General features: G+C 35.1%; 1 protein-coding gene across 1 annotated transcript; it reads left to right on the top strand.

The window, feature by feature from the left end:
- Positions 1 to 378: 378 nt before the first annotated feature.
- LOC131945976 (neuroglian) lies at positions 379 to 14,847 on the top strand. Its single transcript, XM_059306609.1, has 9 exons — positions 379 to 676; positions 1,541 to 1,914; positions 4,937 to 5,095; positions 7,562 to 7,634; positions 8,251 to 8,381; positions 9,379 to 9,589; positions 11,050 to 11,172; positions 12,989 to 13,180; positions 14,659 to 14,847. Exons 1-9 carry the CDS (start codon positions 379 to 381, stop codon positions 14,823 to 14,825), a joined length of 1,728 nt encoding a protein of 575 aa, XP_059162592.1. The 3' UTR covers positions 14,826 to 14,847.
- The last annotated feature ends 12,400 nt before the right edge of the window (positions 14,848 to 27,247 follow it).

Here is a 27,247-nt window from a genome sequence, read left to right as displayed (position 1 = left end):
TATATTTGCAAGTGTGTGTACGTGCGTGAGCGTGTGGGCGTGCGTGCGTTCTGTATGTGTGTATTGGACAATATATATGTATATATATATATATATATATATATATATATATATATATATATATATATATATATATATATATATATATATATATATAATGTATACGTGTACATATACATGTTCCAAGAGTATCTACACGGAGATGAAAGAGCCTCTACAATAACCAAAATGGCAACATTCCTCATGTTATACTTCGGATTATAAGATTCTGAATTCAATAATTGGTATATAATTTAATGCTTTTAACTGTTTACTTTTATTTTAAGATATATATTTTCTTTCCCGCACCCTATAGGCTACATCCACTTTGTGGAGCGGATGACGGATGTGACGGTGGAGGAGGGCGGGAAGGCCAAGTTCCTGTGTCCCACCACGTCCATGCCGCGTAACCTGGGCAAGAGCCTGCCCTTCTCGGTCTACTGGACGTTCGGGGGTCACCGCCTGGACATCATAGACACGGACCTGGAGACCGAGAGCCACTACACGTCCAAGGTCTTTGACGGCCGGCACGTGTTGATCATCTCCAAGGTCAAGCCCGAGGACGAGGGGGAGTACGAGTGTGTGGCGACCCTGGGGGATAGGTCGGATAAAGCAGTGGGGAGACTTTTTGTTCTGCGTAAGGAAATTTTTTGGGTTAGGTTATTCACAGGTTATAGAAGCTACAGATCGGTATGGTTGGGTGATAGAACCTGTATTTCTAAATTCGGATGCCGGGCTTTACCATAACCTCGGACTGTGTTCTGAAGACGGAGCTTTTTTTGGCTGGAAATGTCTGAATTTTGTTAGAAGCGACTCGCAAATATGTCAAAATAATTTAACTTTGTAAACAAGCAAACACGTATTGCATTGTTTCATGGCTGATGAAACGATTTGAATTAGTGTAAGGATTAGGATCAGGGTAAAAGAAACGATCTTAGATTTTAAAATATTTTCCAAACTCCTAATCGGAATTCTTACAAGTATGTAAGTCATCATAATCATTTTGTATAAATAAGGCTATTTGTTTAGAACTTCTGGTACTGTGTAAATGTTGAGGTTAGATATCACTGGAATGTGTATTTAATAAATAGCGTGCTTGCGCATAAGGTTAAGGCTAGAATAAGGGTTAGATTTTTGTCTAAGGACGTACCAATGGGCAGCGGGTCTACGAAAAATTCTCGAAAGACTCTTGCCTGAATGCCTTTTTCTTGAATGGACACTTACCCGAATGGGACAAATGCCTGAAAGCCACTTGCCCAATCGGCCATTTGTTGCATTCGGGTAAGTGTCCATTCTGGAAAACAGCCTTCGGGCAAACTGGATTCGGGCAACTCGGGCAAGTGTCTTTCGGGAAAAACAACCGGCTCCCCTGGGCATGATTAGAATTGCAGCTTGTCTAGAAATGCAGTTATTATTCAAATTGATTTGCGTGACTAAGATAATTATATTTGAACAACAAACAAAAATCATTTAATAAAACTTTATTTTACTTTCACCTTAGGACCACCTGACCCCCCACACGACGTCCGCGTCCTGGGTTGCCACGGCAACACGGCCGAGATCGCCTGGGTGTCGGGCAGGTCTAACGGGGCCAACATCACGGGCTTTACCGTACAGTTCAACCTGCGGGACAGCCCCGACACCTGGTTCGACTTCTACGAGGAAATCCTCCCTGACAAGAGCAAGTCGTACGTCGAGCTCTCCCCGTACGGGACGTATTCGTTCCGCGTCCTGGCCAGGAACGAGGTGGGGACGAGCCGGCCTAGCTCCGTGACGTCCAGGGAGTGTACGACCCCACCGGACAGGCCGGACCGGAACCCGGGGGGCGTCCGGACGAAAACGGATAAGAAGGGATACCTTGTTATAGAATGGGAGGTGAGTAGTGTTGGGAAATGTATGCTGGTATTTTGGTCTTAGCTTAAGAATTGTTGTAATTATTGTTTTTCGCTTTTTTTTTTAAATTTTATTTAAAAGAATAGAGTGAATGGAGTATAGACAAGTACACTTTTAATTGTATGCTAATATTTTTTGTTTCTTTGTTGTGCGTTTGTTTTTATGTGGGGTTCTTTCGGTTAGTTTATATTTTAGCTGTACAAACAATGCAGGCATTAAAATATAATAAACTGAAAGTCGAGTCAAATTCGTTACACGACGCCTATTACACTCGCAAGACAAAATAACATAATCAACAGCCTTTTAGATCTACTCATACTAAACAATGACACCCTATACACCCATCAACCCGCCCTTGCTAATAACAATCTACTCACTCATCAACAATTACACCTCATGTACCCATCAACCCACCCTTGCCTATAACATAAAGTTCCCTCATTCACGAAGTATCACAAAACTATCTGTGTAACAAACTTACAGTTCTTTGCGATACAGTGTATCGTAAAAACACAACAAAGGCAAATGATTGTTTATGTTTCGCTTTGTGTACTAAATTATAAAAAATAACATCAATACGCCGAATGTAATTTCCACAAAAAAATCTCTTTACATTTCTTTGTTGTTGTTGTTTTTATTTTACAAATGTTGATTATTATTCTCTCAAACTATTTTTATTGACAAAATCAAAAGAAAAAAAAAACATTTTAATTTAAAACAATTTATTAGTCTTTGTGTTTATTTTTATAAAAAGACCTTCATTGTTTTTCTATTTCACCTTTGTGCTCACACTTTAAAAAGACCCCTAATAGATTTATAATAAAGGGTTTTGTTTGCCATATTTTACAACCGGAATTGGTTCATCTAACCCGGTTTCCTTCCACTGACTTCCGGTCGCTGCTTTCTTATCAGCGGCAAAAAATCGACGCCATCTTCCAGGCAAACATTGCACATCAAAGACCCCCATAAACTGCCGTCACTCGCTTAGACCAAGCCGTAATGCCATTAGCAATCAGCATGTGATGGGTTCTGTTCTGCCACAATGACTATCGATTTTTTTAAGGTCTACGGTAAAAAAAAAATAATCGATAGTTTAAGATGTTCGATCAAACAGGCTTGATTGCCTGTTGTTCAGGAGGCTCTTCTGTATGCGGAGTTTACTGTTAAGGAAATGTCAGTTGTAAAAAGGCGAGTTGTTGAACCGTGACGGAGAAAGTAATTCTAGCGGGGGTTCACGGATGAGAGGTGTTAGGGTTAGAGAGTGCAGAGTGTAGAGTGTAGAGTTTTTAGTTGTACTGTAAGCAGAGTGTGGTTAAAGAGTGTGGTGGGGTAATATTTTTTTTTACTGCGCACTTGTATAAGTGGGTGACACGAATCTCGGTGTCAACGAAAGTGATATTGTGTTCAGTTGGATAAAATGAACTTGTAGTTCAATCACTGCACGGTGATTAGAAGCGTAATAGCCCAGAACCTAAAGGACACACCGCAAGCACTCATGAGCTATTGAAATGGTGCCACAGTGTACGGTAAACGATACTGATTTCTGCTCCGCTGAGTTTAAACTAAATTAAGTTCTGAGAGTCGACCCAGCTCAATTTAGTACCTGGCAGTTAAACAATTTAGCGGCTGGTGATTGCTAGTCTATGGAACAAACAGTCAAGCGGGAATGTTCTATTGACAACTTAACGCTTGCATCCGCCAACCCTCTTCGCGATGAACTAAGTACACACAGAGTTTATAAAATGCTTCCTTCCATATTCATACGTTTCACATCACCGTACAGAGGGCACCAGTGTTTGTTTCGGGGTGGGGGGGGGTATAACCGAATCACGGCTACCCCCCCCCCCCCCACCATCCTCCAAACTTCTTCTTCTTCTTCTTCGTTCTTAATTTTTAGTATTGGAATGGATCCCCCTCCAACATAATTAAGGATACGAGTCAACTGGTTATGCGCCATTTAGGCCATTGACTCCAATTTCCGCCTGCTTTTCTTTTTGGATTTGCTTCCATAGCCTTTGTCCAACCAAGAACAAACTACAAGGCAGCAGTTGTTTCATTTTGGAGTTGTCTCTCTAGAAGAGTGGCTGTCCCCAGCTAACGAGCCTCATCTGCCCGAGACCCTCCAAACGAAATAGAATCTATATAGGAAAGATATACTTTTACCTGTGTCCGCCTCTTCGGAAAATTTAGTCCACCCCACCCCCAACATTTCAAGCGTCCGGAGAAAAAAGTCTGGAAGAAACAAAGGAGGGCACTTATATAGAGTACAGCTTATGATTCCCATCCCATGAATATCAGGCTCTCAATGTACTACTAGGTCCTAACGGGAACCTAAAAGTTCAAATTACACGCAAATTGCTTCAAATTAAATATACATGAGTAAATACCGTTTGGGAGGGACTTCAACGTCACTTCCGCTTCACATCCGTTGAAGTATTTCAAACGAATTGTACTTTACGCGCCGCGGCGGGCGAGGTGTTAAAACGGCATCAAATTTTTACGTGGCATTTGTTATATCTTTCAAGCCTGTCAGGTTGCTGATGCTTGTCTTACATCTGATGTTGTGTATGAGAGAAACTGTTACAAGAAATTGTTACAAGTCTTATCTTGCCAAGCGTCTATCATCACAATAGTTCGATGTCTGTGACTTTGTACCACCATTCTTCTTCTTCCTTCTTAATTATTTTTTCTTTTATGTTAGAAGTATTACGTTTCTACTTCTAATGCGCCTTATAGGTCATTTGAATAAGCTTCCATAGCCTTTGTCCTTTCAAAAACAAAAAAATGCAAACCTCATTTGCCCGGGGTTCGACCTCGAACTAATTAGCAACCATGAACTTTACCGACTCGACCACGCCGACTCCTTTTATTCCTTGTGATATAGTCGTAATTTCAAAATAAATATTTTTTATATTTTTTTTTCTGAATTATTTTCTTTGCCTTATATTTAAATATTTATCAAGCTTATATAACTGAAACAATCTCCCTTGTCTCCCTTCTTCAGCCCCTGCACAGGTTATCTTTCCATGGCCCAGGCTTCTGCTACTTGGTCTTATGGCGGAAAAAGGGAAGCCTGGCCTGGAACTCAGCAACAGTCAATGGCACCTACGCCTCGAGGTTCGAACAGGAGGTAGACGAGGTGTACGGCTGCTTCGAAGTTCAGGTGAGACCAACCAAAGACATCGTTTTGTTTTCATTTTTGTTTTCATTTTTTTTGTTTTCATTTTTTTTTCTTGTTTTTTTTTTATGGCCAGCTTGCGATTGTGTTTCAATATATAGTGTGGTGAGTCTAAAAATCGATGTTTTTCAGACATACGAGCCTCGTTTTCAAATTAAGTCACGTACTAAGTTTCGTTTTTTTTTAGAAAGATGGTCAATGATTAAATACGTCCCCATTACCTGGCTAGTATTAAATTAAGAATTAGAAGATCCGTAAATTAAGCTCTTGTCATGGGCTTAGTTCTAAGTACTTTGTCTACAAACACAGTTTATTTTACATAGGAAATAATGGTTTTCAAAAAATAGCGATGATGTTGCTATACCTAATTGTGTTTTAGCCGTACGAAATAGAAAAAAACAATTTATTAACTTTCTATTAAATTATTTTAGTTCGCGCATTTTTGTATTCAGTCACAATACAAGGTTAAAAGTACGAACGGTTTCTTAAAATAAAAATTTCTTTAAAAGTACAATTTTAAAATATTAATAATTTTTGGGAGACAAAGAAAAACAACACAATTTCCTCTTTTCAATCCAAAGATACCCCCCTCCAAGACATTCCTAACCCCTTGGCTATATTGCTCTCCCCCTAACACCCCCCCCCCCCCACCCTCTCTAAAATTACACCATAGAAACAAGGAAAAATTCTCAGTCTAAGAAGAAATCGATATGCCTAGGATTTTAATCTCATTACATTTGGAATTGCAAGTAAAATTCAGCAGTTTAAAAGAAAAAAAAATTATCGAGCAGTAACGCAATTTCAATTTTAAAGTGTGTACGCCGTTTAAGCAGTGTTTACATTCAAATAAAATCCATAACAATCCGACCCTGTGTTTGTGGAAAATGTCAATACTTGTAATTTTATTGTGGGTTATTTTTAGCCCCGTGTTGTCATTTTCAATCGAGGCTGTTCATTTAACAGCAGCTTGACGGCCATATTTACATTTCAAATTAGATCATGGAATCTGTACGAAAGGGAGACAACCCAACATTTCAAGAGATTCAGAGGCGAATAAAAAAAAATCTTGAATGATCAGGTTTAATTTAAATAATTTAACAGAAAATTATCGCGGCACCGAAACCAAAGCGAGACTGAACGTGGTTTTAATTAATGTCAACAAAATGAATAAAAATGAGGGGGAGGGGACAAGGACACACGCTGTGCGGAACAATTTTTAAAAAAAATAACCTGCCGTTAAAAATAACCAATTACCCCCCTTGATTACTGACATGGATGCTTCAACAGCGACCACGACCGGAAGTGTTAGGCGTAATTGGAAATGTCAACCGAAACATACAATCATCTCCTGTCCCAACCACGCGCGTCGTGTCATTAATTGCTCTTTGTTCTGCTCTGTTTTGCGACTGTTAGTTGTAAAGAAAGAGAAAAAAAATTGCTTTTCTTTGAGAGTTTTACAGTTATTTGCTTCACTTTAGTTTTAAATGTTTTTCTTACAAGTTTTTTTTTTAATTATCTCTAATTGTTGGGAAACAAAATAATACTTTTGCTAGAGAGGTGTTTCAAAATTTGTGGAGGAAAAAAAACTTTTGAAATGTTTTTTTAGTAAATATGCTTTTATTTAATTAAATTGCTCATTAGTTTTAGATTTTTAAAAATATTGGCGAATGGTACAAATATCAGTGTATTCATTCATGTGGATAATTATTAAATCTATATCCATTTTTAAATTGTGTTGTAGGTCATCCCTGGATATATTATATTTAAGAACGAAGAAGAAGAAGAAACTATAGCCATTTAACATTGAAGTTTCTTCAATAAAACTTTGTTTTTCTCAATGTAGTACTTCGTTAAGGCTTAAGTTATCTGTTGTTAAACAAATAGTCCATTTCATCGATTGTAAACAGGGAGATGAGATTATAGATGTCGTTAGTGCTATATCAAATAGTTTGTATGGAATCACATCGGCGAGTTTATCCAGCCCTAATTGGTACCCAACACAAATTGGAGAAAATGAATTTATTTCACAAAGAATATTTAAGTTCTACGGGGAAATAATGAATGAACTAGATTTATGCCTATTAAATTATTAAGAGAAGCTACAAGGATATCCGAGGGTGGGGGGGGGAGTTTTTGTACCAGTGTCCAATAATAGAATCTTCTTTAAAAGGGGGTTTTGTGTTACTGATAGTTAACTAAAATACACCCATGACTTGCAAATATCAATGCTAGCCCTAACCCTAACCTTAATCCCAACCCTAGTACTACCAAACTCCTAACCATAATTTCTAATCATCAAACTAGTAAAGATTACAATACTACCAACAAACTAACACACTTTTTTTGAGAACAGTGTATTTTTATCGGATTTCGGTACCTTCAATCATCCGAATATCCTACCTTATATTAAAAAGTTTACCTGATGTGTATATTTGTTGTGTGTGCTTACAGGTGAAGTCAAACAACGATATGGGGGAGGCTCATCAACCTCCGTACATTTACAATGGTCACAGTTTTGAAGCAGGTGAGTTGTAACATCAATTAGTGCAGACAGTGGAAGTCCAGCATGGCTGGCTTAAACACAATCGTATGTTTATGAAGATTTTTCGTTGCAGAAATACCTTCCTGTTTTTTTCTATTGGTTATCATATATTCGGGGACGGAGTGGTCTAGCGGTAACCCGTAAGTCTCGAATTCGAATCCGGGTTCAAGTCAGTAGACCGTCCCTGAGTCCACCCAACTCTGATGGGTACCTAACTCACGTTAGGGAAAGTAAAGGCGACTGGGCTAAGTGCTGACCACACTATCTCTTCATATTCCGAGGTCACAGAAACAAGTGAACTCTACTTCACTTGCCCTACAGACCGTCAGTTTATTTTACATTCCAAACATAGTGGCAGGTCAAACACTATCACTTATTGTAATTCTATAAAACCACAACTAAATCCATAAACAACGGAACAAAAATTGTCACAACTACATAATTTATCATTATATTTTCCACTCCACTGAGAAAACACAAAATCCATACCAACAAAACAAGGAGTCCCATTGCATGCTAGTCTAGTATCTGTATTTTATTAAACTATTCCACAACTTCAAGCTTACTTTACACTAATGTTTGTGTTTTTGTTCAACAGAGCCACTTTTGGTTGTCTCGGGATTTAGACTGGACACGAAGCGGCCCCTGAAGGATAGTACGGCTCACTTCAAGTGGGAGCATGTGGACCCTGGAGACAGGAAAATGAATGGGAAGTTTAGAGGATACAAAGTAGGTGGCTCAAGTACTTAATCATCGTGGCATGATGTAGATGTAAAATATTTACGCTGCTAGATTCTATTGACATTTATGCGTGTTTCTTAATGTGTTAGACACTTTTGTAAATGTCTTAGTTACTTTAGCATCTCTATAGGCTGAGAGATTCTATTTATAATTATGCGTGTGACTTAATGTCTTAAACAATGTTTGCAGCCCTAGATAATGTAGTTAGATATTTAACAAGGGATGTTAGACTAAACTACTGAAGATATCTACATGAGAGGGGGGAGGTTGAGAAATATGACGATGTAAATAGTAATATTCATCATCTTTTCGCGTTTGTGCCCAAAATGTATGGGGCAGATGAAGTAGAGTTCGGCATACAAGGCGATAATGTGGTCAGCACTGTAACCCGCTGCCTTTTGTTTCCCTAACCTGAGTTAAGTACCCATTAGAGCTGGGTGGACTCAAGGACGTTATGCTGAGTCTAACCCGGATTCTAACTCGAGAATTTCGGGTTATAAGTCTTGCTCTCTACCGCTATGAAACGCCGCCCCTAGTGCCAGAATTATGTACAGTTTCAGATAGAAAAGAGTCTATTAGAGTAGTGAATATGAAGTTATAAGGACTGGTTGCGGTTGGAAACTTTTCAGGCGTTAAAAATACATTCTGGCTTGGGTGAGGAGGGGGAAGAAAGAGTATATGAAATTAGGGTGAAGGGGATAGAGAAACTTGGCTAAAACAGTTTTCTTGATATGATTAATATGTTTAAATATTTACACCATGTTCATTATACGTCTACTTAATAATGTTTTAATAGTGAACTCTAAAAAAATTAGATTTTATGCTTGAAATGTTATTAACGGGTGTGTTTATTTGAACTCTAAAAAAATCAGATTTTCTACTGAAAATGTTATTAACGTGTGTGTTTATTTGAACTCTAAAAAATCAGATTTTATGCTTGAAATGTTATTAACGTGTGTGTTTATTTAAACTCTAAAACAATCAGATTTTCTACTGGAAATGGGACGAAGGTGAAAACAGTAAGAAACAGGTGTACATACCGGACACATTGCCAGCACTTCCGCCCGGTGGAGAATTCCGGGGGTCGATTTCCGACTTACCTGCATACTCAACCATCAAAGTCCAGGTGGTGGTTGTCAACACACACTACCACGGACCACCTAGCGACACCATCGATGTCTACACACCTGAAGGAAGTGAGTAACAATTAGAAAGTTGGATGTAGACGGGGATAAATTAGGAAGGGACTTACAATTACTAACAGCCCGTCTTTAGAGACGAAAAAATAAAAATTAAAAAAAGAAGCTATTAGCAAAGAGAAATGTATCTTTCAGAGGCGTAGCGACCCTTCCCGACGCCCGTGGACAAACTTTTGATTTGCACCCCCCTCAAACTTTCGATTTGCACCCCCCTCCCTCGAACTTTTCATTTGCACACCTCCCCTCAAACTTTCAATTTTTTTTTTCAAACCCATTTTGGCGCCCCCCTAAGGTCGGCGCCGGGGGAAATATGCCCCCCCCCCCCTTCGCTACGCCTCTGATATCTTTAGAAACAGAAAGATAAAAAGGAAAGCTGGTAACAATTAGAAATGTATCTTTAAATACCGAAAAGTAAAGTGTATAGCAGTCAGAAACGTGTCTTTAGTCACTGAAAGATACAAATGGAAGGCCTACCAATTACATTTTTATCTTTACACATTGAAAGATAAAAAGAAATTGGATAACAATTAGAAACTTATGTTTAGACACTACTCTATCCCTTTATAGGACGAGGTCACAGATACAGGTAAACTCTCCTTCACTTGCCGAATTGACCGTAGAGTTAAAAAAGGGAACTTAACTTTTTTCACTTAATACATTGAAATATCAAAATAGAAGTGAGTACCTGTTATTAGTAGCTTGTCTTTAGAGACTGTATCATGAAAAAAGGGAGTGAGTACCAATAAGGAACATCTGTTTAAACACTGAACGATAATATAAAAAGTGAGCACCATTTAGAAACGTGTCTGTTGACCGTGAAAATTTAAGAAAGATGGGAAGCGAATTAGAACTTACATCGGAGTCCCGGCTTCAAGAGAAACAAAAACAGTGAATGAGCACAAAGTATTGACTAGATGTTTTACTTTGAACAAAATACTATATTCAATCACATTATGTTATAGTATACAGGAGCATAACTGCTAAACTTTTTTTGTTACTGCAGCTTATAGTTACGGTAAAAAATGAATAGAGAATGTTCTTTAATAAAAAGTAATGAAGGCAATAGCCTATAATAATAAAAACATTTTAGCATAGTAATAAATGTGAAAACAGCACCTTAAAAAGAATAAACAAACTTTTAAAATAATGTTGATTAAAAATGAATGTAACATTTTTATCGAAAATTAATATCGCTAGCGACGTTTTAATTATTCAAGTTAAATGTATAGGGCTGGTAAGTAGGTCACCAACCAGTTCTATGGCTCATGCGGTTTTTATTGAGCCGTAGAACTGGTTGGTTACCGACTTACCAGCCCTATAGTATCCATATTACTTGATTAAAGACTATTGTATTTTTTAAAATAAAGTTTTGATGTTGTTGTTTGTTTGTTTGTTTTTTTGTTAGTTTGTTAAAATAAAAATATAATTCTAATTAGTCACTGAACTATTGATTACAGCACCCACGTCAGTACAAGGTCTGTTTGCTGACTCCATCCTGCCTGATAGTGTCACGTTGAGATGGCTTCCCCCGGAGAGACTCAACGGCATCATCACGGGATACGATATTAGCTATCATCTAGGTGAGTTTCGTCCCTTTGTGGTGGTACACTTGCTGTCCTTTGTCTGAGTTTTGTCCCTTTGTGGTCATGCACTTGCTGTCCTTTGTCTGAGTTTCGTCCCTTTGTGGTGGTACACTTGCTGGCCTTTGTCTGAGTTTCGTCCCTTTGTGGTGGTACACTTGCTGGCCTTTGTCTGAGTTTCGTCCCTTTGTGGTGGTACACTTGCTGGCCTTTGTCTGAGTTTCGTCCCTTTGTGGTGGTACACTTGCTGGCCTTTGTCTGAGTTTCGTCCCTTTGTGGTGGTACACTTGCTGGCCTTTGTCTGAGTTTCGTCCCTTTGTGGTGGTGCACTTGCTGGCCTTTGTCTGAGTTTCGTCCCTTTGTGGTGGTGCACTTGCTGGCCTTTGTCTGAGTTTCGTCCCTTTGTGGTGGTACACTTGCTGGCCTTTGTCTGAGTTTCGTCCCTTTGTGGTGGTACACTTGCTGGCCTTTTTCTGAGCTTTGTCTCTTGATTAGATGGTTTAAAACTTGATACAATTTAGGTGAGTGTTCTCTCTTTGTTGGTGGTACACTTGGTATCCTTTGTGTGAGTTTTGTCCCTTGGTTAGATGGTGTTAACACTTAATAAAATCGAGGGTTTGTTGGTGGTACACTTAATATCATTTAGGTAAGTTTCGTCCCTTTGTTGTGGTACAATTGCTGGCCTTTGTCCGAGTTTTACCCCTTGGTTAGTTGGTGTTACACTTACTATCATTTAGCTGAGTCTTCTACCTTGGTTAATTATTATCCTTTGTCCCAATTTTGTCCCTTGGTTAGCTGGTTTAAAACTTGATACCATTTAGGTGAGTGTTCTCCCTTTGTTGGTGGTACACTTGGTAAATCCGTTGTGTGAGTTTTGTCCCTTGGTTAGATGGTGGTAACCATTAATAAAATTGAGATGAGTTTAGTCCCTTTGTGGTGGTACACTTGCTGGCCTTTGTCTGAGTTTTATCCCTTTGTTAGTTGGTGGTACAGTTACTATCATTGAGCTGAGTCTTCTCCCTTGGTTAATTATTATCCTTTGTCCCAATTTTGTCCCTTGGTTAGCTGGTTTTAAACTTGATACCATTTAGGTAAGTGTTCTCCCTTTGTTGGTGGTACATTGGTAAATCCGTTGTGTGAATTGTGTCACTTCGTTAGATGGTGGTAACCCTTAATTAAACTGAGATGAGTTTTGTCCCTTAGTTAGTTGGTGGTACACTTAATATAATTTAGGTAAGTTTCGTCCCTTTCTGGTGGTACACTTGCTGAGTTTTGTCCCTTAGTTAGTTGGTGGTACAATTGCTGAGTCTTCTCCCTTTATTAGCTAGTGGTAAACTCGCTTTAATTTAATTGAGTATTGTCCCTTGGAGGTATGCTTTCTATCATGCCCCCTGATTAGTTGGTATCATTTAGATGAGTCATCTCCCTTTAGTAGCTTGTGTATCACGTAAAATCTTTAAAACGCGTTGCTTCTAACACAAATTCCAAACAAAATCTAAATAAATAGTTTAAAAAAAACAACCTAGTGAAAAATTACGTAATTGTCGTATTTAAATTTGTTCTTAATGTCTACATTCAAATTGTCAACAATAAAACGTATTTCTGTTAGAAAATAAATTGAAAAAAATAAAGCATCAGTTTTCATTTCTATTGGCAACAAATCATATACTAATGTTTACTATCTTTTACCACAAAATTAGATAAATAGATACAATTGAAAATTTTAAAGAATAAACAAAACCTATATAAGTTAGCCATTTGTAAATAAATTTAAAAAATAGCTATTGTGATAAAGATTGATTTTGTCAACTTTCAGTGAAGGGCAATCAGCTGGGACCACTGGTCAACGTGAAGCCCTCCCCTAATACAGCCCTGGAGCTACAGGCCAGGATAGACCACCTGAAGCCCAGCCACAGGTACAGGTTTACCATCGCCGCCAAAACCCGGGCGGGGAGGGGCGACAATGCTTCTATTGATGTCAGGACTGCCAACAGAACAGGTGGTGCAGGTAGGTGAATTTGGTCGATTTTTTGAGGGGGGGGGGTTGAGTGAGTGACTATTGCGAAGTAAAAACATGCTTTATTCTTTCAATTATTTCTTGCAATTGTTTATAATTATTATTCCTCATCTTTAGTGGAGAAAATGTGAAGTTTGTTACACAGTTCTAGGTCATGGGCTATCATATCACAGTTGTTACTGTTATGGGCCATCATATCCCAAAGTTATGTTTTACTGGGCCATATTATCCCAGGGTTTTCAATCCAGGGTATCCTATTCCAGTGTTAGGACATCCTATCCCAGTTTAACAATCCTTGGCATTTTACCCAAGTTTTTGTCCTAGGCAGCCTATCCCACTGTTCTCTGGGCCATCCTATCCCAGTGTTCTCTGGGCCATCCTATCCCAGTGTTCTCTGGGCCATCCTATCCCAGTGTTCTCTGGGCCATCCTATCCCAGTGTTCTCTGGGCCATTTTATCCCAGTGTTCTCTTGGTCATCCTATCCCAGTGTTCTCTGGGCCATTCTATCCCAGTGTTCTCTGGGCCAACCTATCCCAGTGTTCTCTGGGCCATCCTATCCCAGTGTTCTCTGGGCCATCTTATCCCAGTATTCTCTGGGCCATCCTATCCCAGTGTTCTCTGGGCCATTCTATCCCAGTGTTCTCTGGGCCATCCTATCTCAGTGTACTCTGGGCCACCCTATCCCAGTGTTCTCTGGGCCATTTTATCCCAGTGTTCTATTGGCCATCCTATCCCAGTGTTCTCTGGGCCATCCTATCCCAGTGTTCTCTTGGTCATCCTATCCCAGTGTTCTCTTGACCATCCTATCCCAGTGTTCTCTGGGCCACCCTATCCCAGTGTTCTCTGGCCATCCTATCCCAGTGTTCTCTGGGCCATCCTATCCCAGTGTTCTCTGGACCACCCTATCCCAGTGTTCTCTGGGCCATCCTATTCCAGTGTTCTCTGGGCCATCCTATCCCAGTGTTCTCTGGGCCATCCTATTCCAGTGTTCTCTGGGCCATCCTATCCCAGTGTTCTCTTGGCCACCCTATCCCAGTGTTCTCTGACATGTACAGTTCTGACCATCTGATTTCACACATAACTCACATTCATTGTGATCATAACATTTGGGTTAGGGACTTATATTTTCTATGTTCTTTATTTTACAACAATGACAGTACTGACCAAAAAAAAAACGAAAACTGCCAAAATGGCATAAAATAACTAAACAAAAATGGAATGAACTTTATACTTTCAATCTTTTAAGTACAAAATGTAACTAAATAGCTTCTGTCAGAGCTAACGTCAATGAAATTGATTAAATAAATATAAATGCATCTGGATATATATTTCTTGGATAACTATTAATGAAGTATATGATAATCTTGTTAATGTCTATCTTCATATAATATTATTTAATAAAGCTTAATGATTACTGTGATGGTAAATAATTCAATTAACCTACAAAATTTATTTATTTTTATTCTAGTACCAAGTGGCAACACAATCTACAGGGCGCATAATGATAATCCGATAGCAGATACTAAAGTGGAGAACTCTTCATCCAGAGTTGAGAGTTACTTTTCCCTAGCAACGGCTGTGTTCTTTTTCCATGTGTCTGCATATTTTGTCTTCCACTCCGAATTTTCGTTATGACGTTGCTAAATTACATGGCTTACATGCGCATTGTTTAAATTTTTTTTCAAAATTTAATTATTTTTTTTTAAATGTTCGAACTGGTTGATTTCATATAATTGTTAACATTTAAATTTATGGTTTTTAATTAGAAATATTATAAGTTAAAACTACACAGAATAATTAAGTAAGCTTCGATTTCTAGAGGTTTTTTTTTAAATCAACTAGCTACATAAATCTAAAACTAGTATACTTTTAGATAAAATCTACAAGCGTATTAACTTAGAATTATAATTAATTATCGTTTTTTAAAGCTTTGCTTGATATCACTTTATAATGGATTACGTTATGTGTGATCGATATGTTGTTAATATATTGATTTCAAGTTGTTGCCGACATATATTTGGGATATGTTTTGGCACAATCAATCTTCTGATGCATAACTGCGCATATTGCTTTGTGATTTTTAATAGGATAGCAAATCGCACATATCTAGCTTGAAACAATCAATGTTTACAATGTGTTTACATAAAGTGATTTATTCGATGGGATTTGTGTGAAATTAAGTATATTTATGATGCAATTATTAAAGATTTAAATGATTCTAAACAGTTTTTTTTAAAATCTCCATTGTCTATTGAATGTTAATTTAATAATAAACTAATTAAATATCATGGAACTAAATCTTCCATCCATTTGAAAAGAAATTAATGTTATTAAAAAAAGATTTAGTAAAATACAAAAAAATAATGAAAATGTTTTGGGGTCATGAAATTGTGGGACTTTTCTCTAAAGTAAATTTAATTATAAACTAATCGTATATCATGGACATAAATCTTTGATCTTATCTTTAAATAATGTCATCTGAAAGAAACATTCTAGTAAAATATATAATTTATGAAGAAGTTTTGGGGTCAAGAAATTATGAAATTCTGGGACAGAAGAGCACTCACATTCTCCAGGGTAATCCCATGTGAATTTATTTATGAATGAATGTTTCCACAGTTGTGAATGATATGCAAGATATATAATTTGTGTGATTATATGCCCTGTTTCTTCACGAAAAATCATGTACCCTGATTCTTGAAAGCTAAATCCATTTTACACTGTTCTATTATGATGTAAAAGAAATTTATGAATTACATACGAGTATTTTGTAAAGAAAATGTACATTTTTATTTATAAATCTATGTAAAAAATAAATCATTGCTATAAATTGTTTTTTTGCTTCGTGTAAAGGAAGTATCAACCAATAACATGTTGAGGTGTGTGACTCACTACTGTCGTGAATTATGCTCTCACACATGCACGTCATGCGGAGTACTCATTCTGTCTTACGTCAAGGTAGGTATATAAACAGGGAAACTGTGAACCACTGACATGACATTTACTGACTTGTCATTTACTAGTCAGGAGAAGTTTTTAATCTCGTATTTGAATTCATTCCATCGAAAACTTTACCAGTATTTAATCGAATATATACACTCAAAGAGTGTAAACCATCTTGTCTACTCAAAACTTGATAATATTTTGAGATTATGACATAACTTCTCTGATCTATATATGAGTCACATTTGTAATACATTTTTACTCTTCAGTCATATATTATCTTATAATCTCATTGTTTTTACATGACAATGAATTTAAAAATTGAACCTGCATACTGTAGATACGAGTCAAATTCGTCACTGTTAAATATTTAATTGTGCTCACATTTTAAATGGTTGTGAAAATTTTTCATTTCATACTGCCACTTTGAGAGATATAAGAAAAAAAATATGTTGGTCATTAACTTTCATGTTTAGCTTATATTTTAGCTTACACTTAATTTGATTTCTAGCTGCTCCTTATTATCTTGACCGCAGCAATGAATTTGTATTCCTTCTGCTTTATCGGTTATATTCGGATCTCTGTGATTTTTTAAGTTAGTTGTTTCCTCGTAGATTTTTTTATAAAGTTTGTATTTTGATTTCTACTTGCACATACACCGTAATATTTTAAATATTAGGTTGAATGATAAAATATTTTTTAGACAAAGTAATTTACCATTTAAAAACCAGTGTTTGATTTAACATGGAAAACATGTTTCTTGGTAATGCACAGTACCATTAGTTGTTTTCTTTTATTGATTTAAATAATTGACAAACATCTATGAATAAGTTTTAAATCGTATCAATGTATAAAGGCCAGTATGCAAGAAATATAATTCAATCACCCTTGGTAATACTGGGAATGTTTGCTGTGATATTTTATTTTATCTATTTCACTTCTGTTGATAATTCATGGTATCAAACGACCAGGCTATCCCAACTTTAGTTAACTGAAAAAAACTTGAAGTAATAGTTTTATTTTTTCTTTATGGTTTATAAATACAATCTATTTAAAATTACTACTAAATCTTTGCAAGTTTTTGTTTTAATTGAGGTAAATGTCATCGTTTTGCAATCAAACAGGTTTTAATTAACTTTTTTATTTAATTCTCTAACAAAAGTTTAAGAAACACTGCAATCATTTAATCAACACTAAATAAAATTTCTACCTCTCTTTAATTTCGTCTTATCAAAATTTTTGCATTTTTACATTTTTATAAGTGTTTTAAATTACTTTTTCGATGACTTTGATTTTTTTTTTAAAACTAATTAAATTTCTAATTTATGCATTACTTAACTAAATTAACTCTATCCTTAAACATTGATTAAAATCATTTTAATCAAAATACAGATTTTTTTTCTATCTTCCAGGCAGAATTTATTAATTCAATTGCACAGAATATTGGAAGCTCGTACCTTTTTAGTTTTAATTAAATGAAAAAAAAAATTCGTTTCCATTTTGCATAAAAAATCCAAGACCGGATCTAGCTGCTTACTTTAATGGATTTACAATTAGTTGGCTCTAAAGATGTATCTCTGTTATTTGCTGCTATGTTTATAAATAAAGATGTTAATCGTTTAAATCTCTTAGTTTAATAATATTCTCCGGAGAATTTTGCAGATTTACTCCTACGACATATCTACTGCGTTTTTTAAGATGCCCATTCATTAAACATGTACCAACCAATTAACGAAGATCAACCAATTAAGATTTTCATCTAATAATCTAATATAACAAACACATGTCTTTAATTATGTAATGTTTCTTAATGATGTAAATATCAAGGGAGTCATAATTAATTAATTGTCAGCTTTTCCATCCAACATTTTAAAGATGTGGTAGAAAGCCAAGATAAAATAAATGCAGAATTTTGAAAGGAACATTTTTTTTCTGTGTTCTCTTCTTGTCCCTTGTGTTTAGGGCGTGCAACGATATTTCTTCTCTCTAATCATTACATATTGATAACCCAGTTTTTATCTAAATACGTTCCAAACAAATAATATCAATATCGTTTTTTATTTTAATTTCAGGTTCCTATCAAGAACATTCATTAAAATAAAGCATTCCAATATTGTAAAACTTATTAGCAAAAATGTAATTTTATAAGTTATGTAAAAAAAAAGTTTTTAAATGAAAATTTTGTTTTCTACTTATATAGTTCATGTTTTACTAACATCTTTTAGTGTAAACTAACATTTAAATTTCCTATAAACTAAAAAATTTTTTTCAAATTTTTTATAGGCCACTGGCTTTATTTCATAAGAAATAGGCCTACTGTTTACCGTAGTATAAGATATACGATGATGACAGTACAGACTTACTTAATAGCCAGTCTTAATTAAACAGGGTTTGAATATTGTGGTATGTGCAATATTATATAATTTTATTTGTACAAACATGATATAACTGATATTTGGATACTTTATAAATCTTTTTTTTTAGCATAAGTGATTATTTTGCATGTGCAGGATACAGTATTGCGCGCATGAGTATTTAGGAAATTGAGTTCCCATTATCAAGGTTACTGATTATATTTGGTATGTTGATGATAATTCATGCATTTGTTTTTTTTTAGATAGGTCTACATATTTTTTTTTATTGAGTATAATTTAGGATACTTTTTTGTGACATGTCTTTTTTTTTTAATTTGTCCTCTGACTTTTTATTTTTATTTATAATTGTTTCTTATTTTCCCTGAAGAGAAATAAATAAAAAAATATGTATTCGTATTTTTGTTATCATTTCCCAGTGTAAGGTTAATGTATCGTATAATCATTTATAAGTTTCTATAGCTCGTAATAGACTTAATGTAGATACATTTTTAAAAAGATTTTTTTATCTCTGCATTTTAGAAAAATTAGTTCGAAAATAATTTTTTTAAAGTTGTTAAAACTATTTTATTGTATTTTCTTTATAGACTTAATTGGATAAGCTCATTATTTAAAAAAAAACATATGCGGAATAGAATCATATGGGACCTTATTAAAAAAAAATTACAATTAATTCTGAGGCCCACACATAAAATCCTGCCATTTGGGAAGAATTTTAAAATTGCTATGTGCTTCTAAAAGGTTTTTTTTAAAATTCCAAGCCATTAGTTGTAAGAAACAAAACTTTTATATTAGCCACCTCGGTGCTTTGGCCATTTCATTTTAATGAGAATTAAATCGTTGCCGCAGAGACGCGAATTCTTCTCAAAGAATTGCAGACGGCATCCCCAGGGAAGGAGAACTCTTCATAAATAATCATCCCCTAAATCTATTTACTCACCTCAGAGACGCTTGTGTCTTTTTCTCCCGCCCCCTCAAACCCCTCCCCCTCCCCCAACCTCAAGAACAAAAAGCCATCGTTTAGTTTAATGTGTCGCCATCTTCCTTGTGGCTGTTTTTTTTTCTTTCTTGCGTCTTATCAGCCGAGTCCCATATTCCCACCAACACCCATTCCATTCATCTCGAAACTTCTATTTTTATTCCAACTCGGATTCATCTAACACAATTTTCTTCTCCCTCCCCCCCTCCCTCCCCCGACCCCTTACCCTATCGTCCTGATGGTCTGTGGTTAAAGGTTTATTTAAATCTAGATTCTCACTTTTCCCCACCCCTCCCTCAACCCCCACCCTATCGTCCTTATAGTCTGTGGTTAAAGGTTTATTTAGATCGCAATCCTCTCCTCGCCCCCCACCCCCTCGCCTCTTCATGTCCCTACCCTGATGGTCCCTACCACTTGACTTTTACAACCACCGACATTTATTCCCCGACCCTTGCCATATATTTTCTTACAAGGGGATTACATGACGTAAGCTCAATGAGAACCAAAGGTAAACAGGGTGTCCAACCGGCAACTGCTTCATCAACTTGGCCAGGATTTTCTTTTCTTGTCTGCTAAAATAGATTTTTGGAATTATAATCCAAAAAAAAAAACACGTAGGCCGATACTCTGCATAATGTACTATGGTATGTGTTTGATACAGCGAATAATGAATGAATATAGTCAAGAAAAATAGTTTTATGTAAAACTTGACTGCTTACCTCTCCTAATAAGACCAAAAGAAATGAACTTCGGCAAAAGTCCAAGCCAATATGACTACTGTCAAAAGATGTTCAGTAAAAAATGTACCCATTTATACAAATTAATAAAAGCTTATATATATATATATATATATATATATATATATATATATATATATATATATATATATATATATATATATATATACATATATATATATATATATATATATATATATATATATATATATATATATATATATATATACATATATATATATATATATATATATATATAGGCATATATACATAGGCATATATATATAGGCATATATAAAGGCATATATATAGGCATATACATACATATATATATATATATATATATATATATATATATATATATATATATATATATATATATATATATATATATGTTTCTAGACTAAATATTGCGTATAAAATGTTATGTTTAGTTTATATATAGGACAACTAATTTTACTTATCTTCCTACTGCAGACCGTATGATGGATAGGAAACCAGGCAAATATTTTGGCCCACTCCTTACCTTATGAGACGGACCAGGGAACATTTGTTTACACTCTGATCTACTGGCCAATCTACAGGGAGACGGTCAAGTGGATTGGGGCTATTGCTGGATTATTTTATCCACTCTATACCACCCACTCCTTTATTTTATCCTGTACCTAATCTCTCAGACGCAAAAAAAAAAAAAAAAAAAATTTCTCCACCGCGAAATATAATCTGCCATAACGGCTTTACGGATAATTTTATCTACAAACCGGTTTAATCCGATTTGGCCGAATTCCGGGGGTCTCCGCTCACCAGTAAACGAAATCACAAGAAAAGACAATATTTTGGCTTGTCTCCCTTGAGTAAGAAAAAATAATGAGATTGGCTCGATTGGGTAATGTTCTTTTCGTATCTGTTCAGATCAGACCGTTCTCATAAGCTGAGTAGTGGTCAGAAATTTAATAAACAGGAAATGAGATGTATATGTATATATATATATATATATATATATATATATATATATATATATATATATATATATATATATATATATATATATATATGTATATATATATAGTTATATATAATATGTATATATATATATATATATATATATATATATATATATATATACATATATATAATATATATATATATATATATATATATATATATATATATATATATATATATATATATATTATAAGTATATATATATATAGAGAGAGAGAGGCAAATATATATATAAATATATATATATAGAGAGAGAGAGAGAGATACAGAGATACAGAGAGATGCACAGTAGAGAGAGCACTAGTTAGTGGAAGGATAATGAGAGGCAAGTCTTTATAGGTGACGTCAAATTAATTAGCCGGTTTTACCTAATCCCACAATTGGTCGCACATAAAGGTTCCAAATTACCAGATCCCACCACCACCCCCGCCATTGCTTAGTTCATCCCCCATCATCACTCCCGCTGGAGTATGGGCTGCAAACTATTCAGTTCTAGGACATTCTCTCCAGTTAGTTCTAAGTGTAAAACAACTTGATAGCATATATTCGTTTAACTTAGTTCAAGAGATATGCGTGTAAGTCTGTGCCTGCACATATATCGGCCTATGTTTGAAAACTATTGTAAATTCAGAATGATATTTTGAATAAAAAAATGTTTGTGGCGAATACTGTAAACAATACACGTCATGGTGGAATGTACACAAAAAATACATTGAGCACTTTATGCACTTGAATCAACATCGTATATAACGCTTCCTAAACGTAACATCAGTTCTGACTTGATATAATTAACATTAGTAGTCAGTGTTAGAGTCGTTATTAAAAGTATTTAACTTGTAGGCCAGTAGAGTGTTTTTGATTTTCTTTTCAGTACATATTAGGCTTATTGTAGCGTTGTAAACAAATATTATATAGGTCATTACTATTTCTGGCCTAACACCTATTTCCCCTGCTTATAAGTTCAGTTATTTTTATCGAATTATCTTTTCCTGATGTCGCGTACATTTTGACACATTTTATTTAAAACATTTTTAATACTATAATCTTTAATTTTAATTTGTCAATACAACAAAATTGTCTTTTTTTTTAGAGATTACGAAATTATACTAATCTAATTAAATATTTCTGGTTTAATTAATCAATGAGCCTTGTAATTATTGCATCATTTAAAACACAACACTTTTTCATTTTAGTTCCTTTTTTTTAGAAATTTTCTAATTTTTTTAAACAGTTTTAACACAAACGTAACAAATTAGTTTTATTGAGCAGAAAAACTGTCAAAATTTTTAAAAGTTAAGGTTATTAATATTTCTCATTTAATAAAAATAAAACGACAATCTCAGCTATTACTAATAGACACAATTTTAAAACTATTTCGTTCCTGTCATTTAAACACAACATAACTGGATTACACGATGAAATCCGCCTTCAAATCGTATTACCACGCACTGAACGAAAAACATTTTTAACGTGTTTTATTTCTACCTTTCTTATTCAAAAAGGGGGAGTATTCAGCGCGTTCGTTCAAGCGAAATCCGAGCCAAATTCGATCCATCACATTTCTCTATTTTGGCGAGCGAATGGCGCGGAGCATGACGGGCCCGCAATTTGGAGCATTAGGTTAAAGCACGCCTTTGATAAATAAACAAAATATCCTATCCTCCCCCAACCTAGAGAGAAATATAACGGGAGTGATCTCCCCTAACTTTTTTGTATATTCTTATATAACACAACGGGGGATGGCAACATGGGATATAGACACGATTTTTAATCAGTTTTTACATCTTAAACTTTTTAAAAATAGAATCTCGTAGGAAAAATAATTGCGAACCAAGTGAACAGCAAACAATGTGTATAACAGTGCGAAACATTAGTACTCTATACATTCATATGCGTTTTGTTTTTTTGTTGTTTTTTTTTTTTTTTTTTTTGAGAAATCGGAAATAACTTAAAGTAGGTACTACTTCCGATCACCAGATTTTTTTCAAAATTTGACAGAAAACAGATACTTTTACGTATTTGTGAAATACTCAAGTTATAGGCCTTTGAAAAATCAAAATTAGAATTAAATTCCGCTTCCAATTATCGGAAAACGCTTCTTTCTTCCTCTTCTTCGTTCTTAATTATTAGTGTTGAAGGGGATGAGCTTTTTGCCGACTCGACTACGCCTCCAACACAATTAAGCGTTACGTGTCAACTGGTTATGCGCCATTGAGGCCATTGACTCCGATTTCAGCCTGCTTTTCTTTTTGGATTTGCTTCCATAGCTTTTTCCATAGCCTTTGTCCAACCAAGAACAAACTACAAGGCAGCAGTTGTTTAATTTTGGAGTTGTCTCTCGTAGAAGAGTGGCTGTCCCCAGCTTACGAGCCTCCTCTGCCCGAGGGTTCGAACTCGAGACTTTTCGGTTTAGCAACCATGAGCTTTACCGACTCGACCACGCCGACCGCTGAAAAGTGAATACTGAACTACAAATTTGATGTAATACTTATATATGAAATGTCATTAAAATAGCTGTAACGGTACTCAAGTTATTGTGTTCACAGACACACACACACACATAGATATACATACATACACACACACAAACACACACACTCACAGACATTAGTAAAAAATTGCAAAACTTAGTTTTTTTTCAGACTCAGGGAGATATTTTTTTGCAAAAATCTCGATTTCGTTTTTTTGCACGAACACAATTTTGATTCGCTAGCGTTTTTGAAAATTTTCCCGCAAAAGTGGACAAAAATGGGTATAAAGAAAATAAATTCTACTAACGTATACGATAATGAAAGTGTCAATTTACTTTGGTAAACAATCGTACTACTTTCTAAAATGTGTTAAAATTGAAAATTTTATCATATTTGAAAATTACTGTTTTTGTTTTTATTTTATTTTATTATATATATATATATATATATATATATATATATATATATATATATATATATATATATATGTATATTTATATATATAAATATATATATATATATATATATATATATATATATATATATATATATATATATATATATATATATATATATATATATATATATATATATATATATATATATATATATATGTTACGGTCAAAGCCCGAAGTGCGGCCAAACCCCGGATTGGCCGGCCAATACGCGGATTGGCCTGCTCTCTTGGCCAAAGCCCGAAGAACTTAGCACTAAGATCGTATTTCGTACTTTGGCCGGCCAATGCGCGCACTGGCTGGGACGTACTGGCCAAAGTCCGAAGCGCTTAAACTTGACAGCGTATTTTGTACATTGGCCGGCCAATGCGCGCACTGGCCGGGATGTCCCGGCCAATGTTCTATCTAGACTAAATTGTGATCGCATTTTCATTATTCTGGGTTCGGTTTCATTGAGAGTAACGTATTGTTTAGATCTTGTTTGTATAGCATTCTATATACAAGGCGACATGGATCAAAAGGGCCGTCAGACCATGAGACAGACATAGCAGTTCGCTGTCAAAAGAAAAAAAATGTAAATCCATGTTAGTTTCCATATATGGGCTCTCGATAAAATAGTTACTGAAGAAGATCTTGAGAACATTGAACAAGAAATGGAGGTTGCCATAAATGCAACGACATCCTCAGCTAACACATCAACAGCCGTGGCGGAACGCCCAGACCAGTTGCGTGGCAATAATGTGGCCAACAGATTCTATATAGTTTGTGAAAAACATTGTAGTGCAGCTCATTCTTTTGGATCCTGTGGCAACGATGTCCATGCTATTTGTGGAATAACCAATGCAGCAGACGAAGGGTATGGAGGGAACATTACCTGCAGATTGTGTCACAACAAACAAGACATCATGGAACACAGATCAGCAGCTCATACTGGCTTGCAAACTCAAGGTGCTAAGATGCTTAAAACATCAAATACAAAATTTAAAGATGGTGAAGTCGGTGACAATGTACGCATCCGTTTTCCAGATGTTGACAGAGGTCACGGTGATCCCCGAAGCGTGATTGCAGTAGTCATGAGCGTCGAGGGCGGTTTCTACAAATTAGGAACGGAACATGGTGTTCTAAAACAACTGTATGCTAGAAGTGAGTTTTCAATTCTTCACGAAAAACTGCTTTTATTATCGTCAATTGGCACTGAGGAAAAATCACTACGAACCATCGCATCTTCACAAACATTGACTGCAATGGCACAACTAAGTGCACAACAAATCGCTGCAAGTGTAAAAATAACAAGCTGCTATGTAATTCTAAATGCCATAAAAGTTCAACTTGTTGTAACAAATTATGATATTGATAGATTGAGACTATATTACAATAAAAAAATTGAATGTTTCTGTCATTTACTTTAATTAATAATCAATAAAGACTTAATTTCATGATCCTTACGGCATAAAAAAAAACCAAAATCTGCTCATGATCTTCTAATTTGGACTTTGGCCGGTCGTCCCTAGCCAGGTGATCTTCTAATTAAAACTTTGGCCGGTCCACCATGGCCAGTCCGCGGACTGGCCGGCCAAAGGCCGAAATCAAGAGCTGTTTCAGACTTTGGCCGGTCCACCATGGCCAGTCTGCGGATTGGCCGGCCAAAGGCCGAAATCAAGCAAAGTTTCGGACTTTGATCGACCTATGGGGGGGGGGGGAGGGGGAAATTGGCCAATGCGCGGATTGGCCGGCCAATCCTAGCATTGGCCGACTTCGGGCTTTGACCGTAACATATATATATATATATATATATATATATATATATATATATATATATATATATATATATATAAATAAATAAATATATATATATATATATATATATATATATATATATATATATATATATATATATATATATATATATATATATATATATATATATATGTAAATTACTGTTTTTGTTATATATATATATATATATATATATATATATATATATATATATATATATATATATATATATATATATATATATATATACAGAGAGAGACGGAGCTAGAAAGACTTAGTGAGAGTAACTACACCATGCCATATATATGTATGTATATATATAAACTGTTTATATATATATAGGAGCCTATATATATATATATATATATATATATATATATATATATATATATATATATATATATATATATATATATACCCTCACTAAATCGATCAACTACTTCAAAGCATGAAACTGCCTCCACCTGAAATCCACTGTAACCCAACCATGTCCACAATACTTCTGCATGACATAATTTCACGATCTTCCCCATAAAATTTCGAAAAGAAATTGAAGGTACTTATATAGACTCACGCGCATAACTAATAGGGGTTGTATCCCAACAAAAAGCCTTACCAAAAACATTTTATATGAGTAAATCAAATTGTGAACTCTAGTTTTTTTAAGATCGTTTTTGCGATTAGGTAAAAGCCGACATTTCATGGATCCAAGGGAACTAACCACTACATTATTTTAAACATGTAAACATGTATATAGAAACAAAATTACCTCCCTTTAATTAGGCTCGACTAGATTACAAATAAATTTCTTTAAACAGAAATACTTTACTGTATGCAGATAGAATCTGAGCATAAAAAGACTACATTAAAAAAAAATTACTTTTATAGTCAATATAATACCACTGAAATGGGATTCTTAAAACAAATTTGTGCATCTCAATATTTGTATTCGAAATGGCTCAAAGTTAATCTTATTTGTTTGTGTTTTTTTTGTTGAGAGAATCTACTCCAGCGTACTTGCATTTCTTTTGAATTGTTCAAATATCTCAGTGAACCCATCCTTCATTTTGTTTATAGTTATAGTAATGCTGAAGTGATTCATGTTAATATTAGCGTTGGTTTTATCATATTTTTTCAGATTTTTCGAAATAAAGTAATTTACCGCTCTCCGGGTCTTCAACAAAATGAAGTAAATTTTTTCGAAAAAATCATCTTCTTCAAGCAAGGCATAGGCTGGGTTTTCCTTTCCATGCAGTTTTAGATTTAGCTCGTTTAGATTCTTTGTGATCTCCACCATGAAGATGTTGCAATTTGGGAAA

Source organism: Physella acuta, unplaced genomic scaffold, assembly GCF_028476545.2.
Source record: "Physella acuta isolate Inbredline_101_S28 unplaced genomic scaffold, ASM2847654v3 ptg000542l, whole genome shotgun sequence".
In the NCBI taxonomy this organism is placed as follows: domain Eukaryota; kingdom Metazoa; phylum Mollusca; class Gastropoda; family Physidae; genus Physella; species Physella acuta.
The sequence above is the reverse complement of the archived record's forward strand: the minus strand, read 5'-3'. Positions and strand labels throughout refer to the sequence as shown.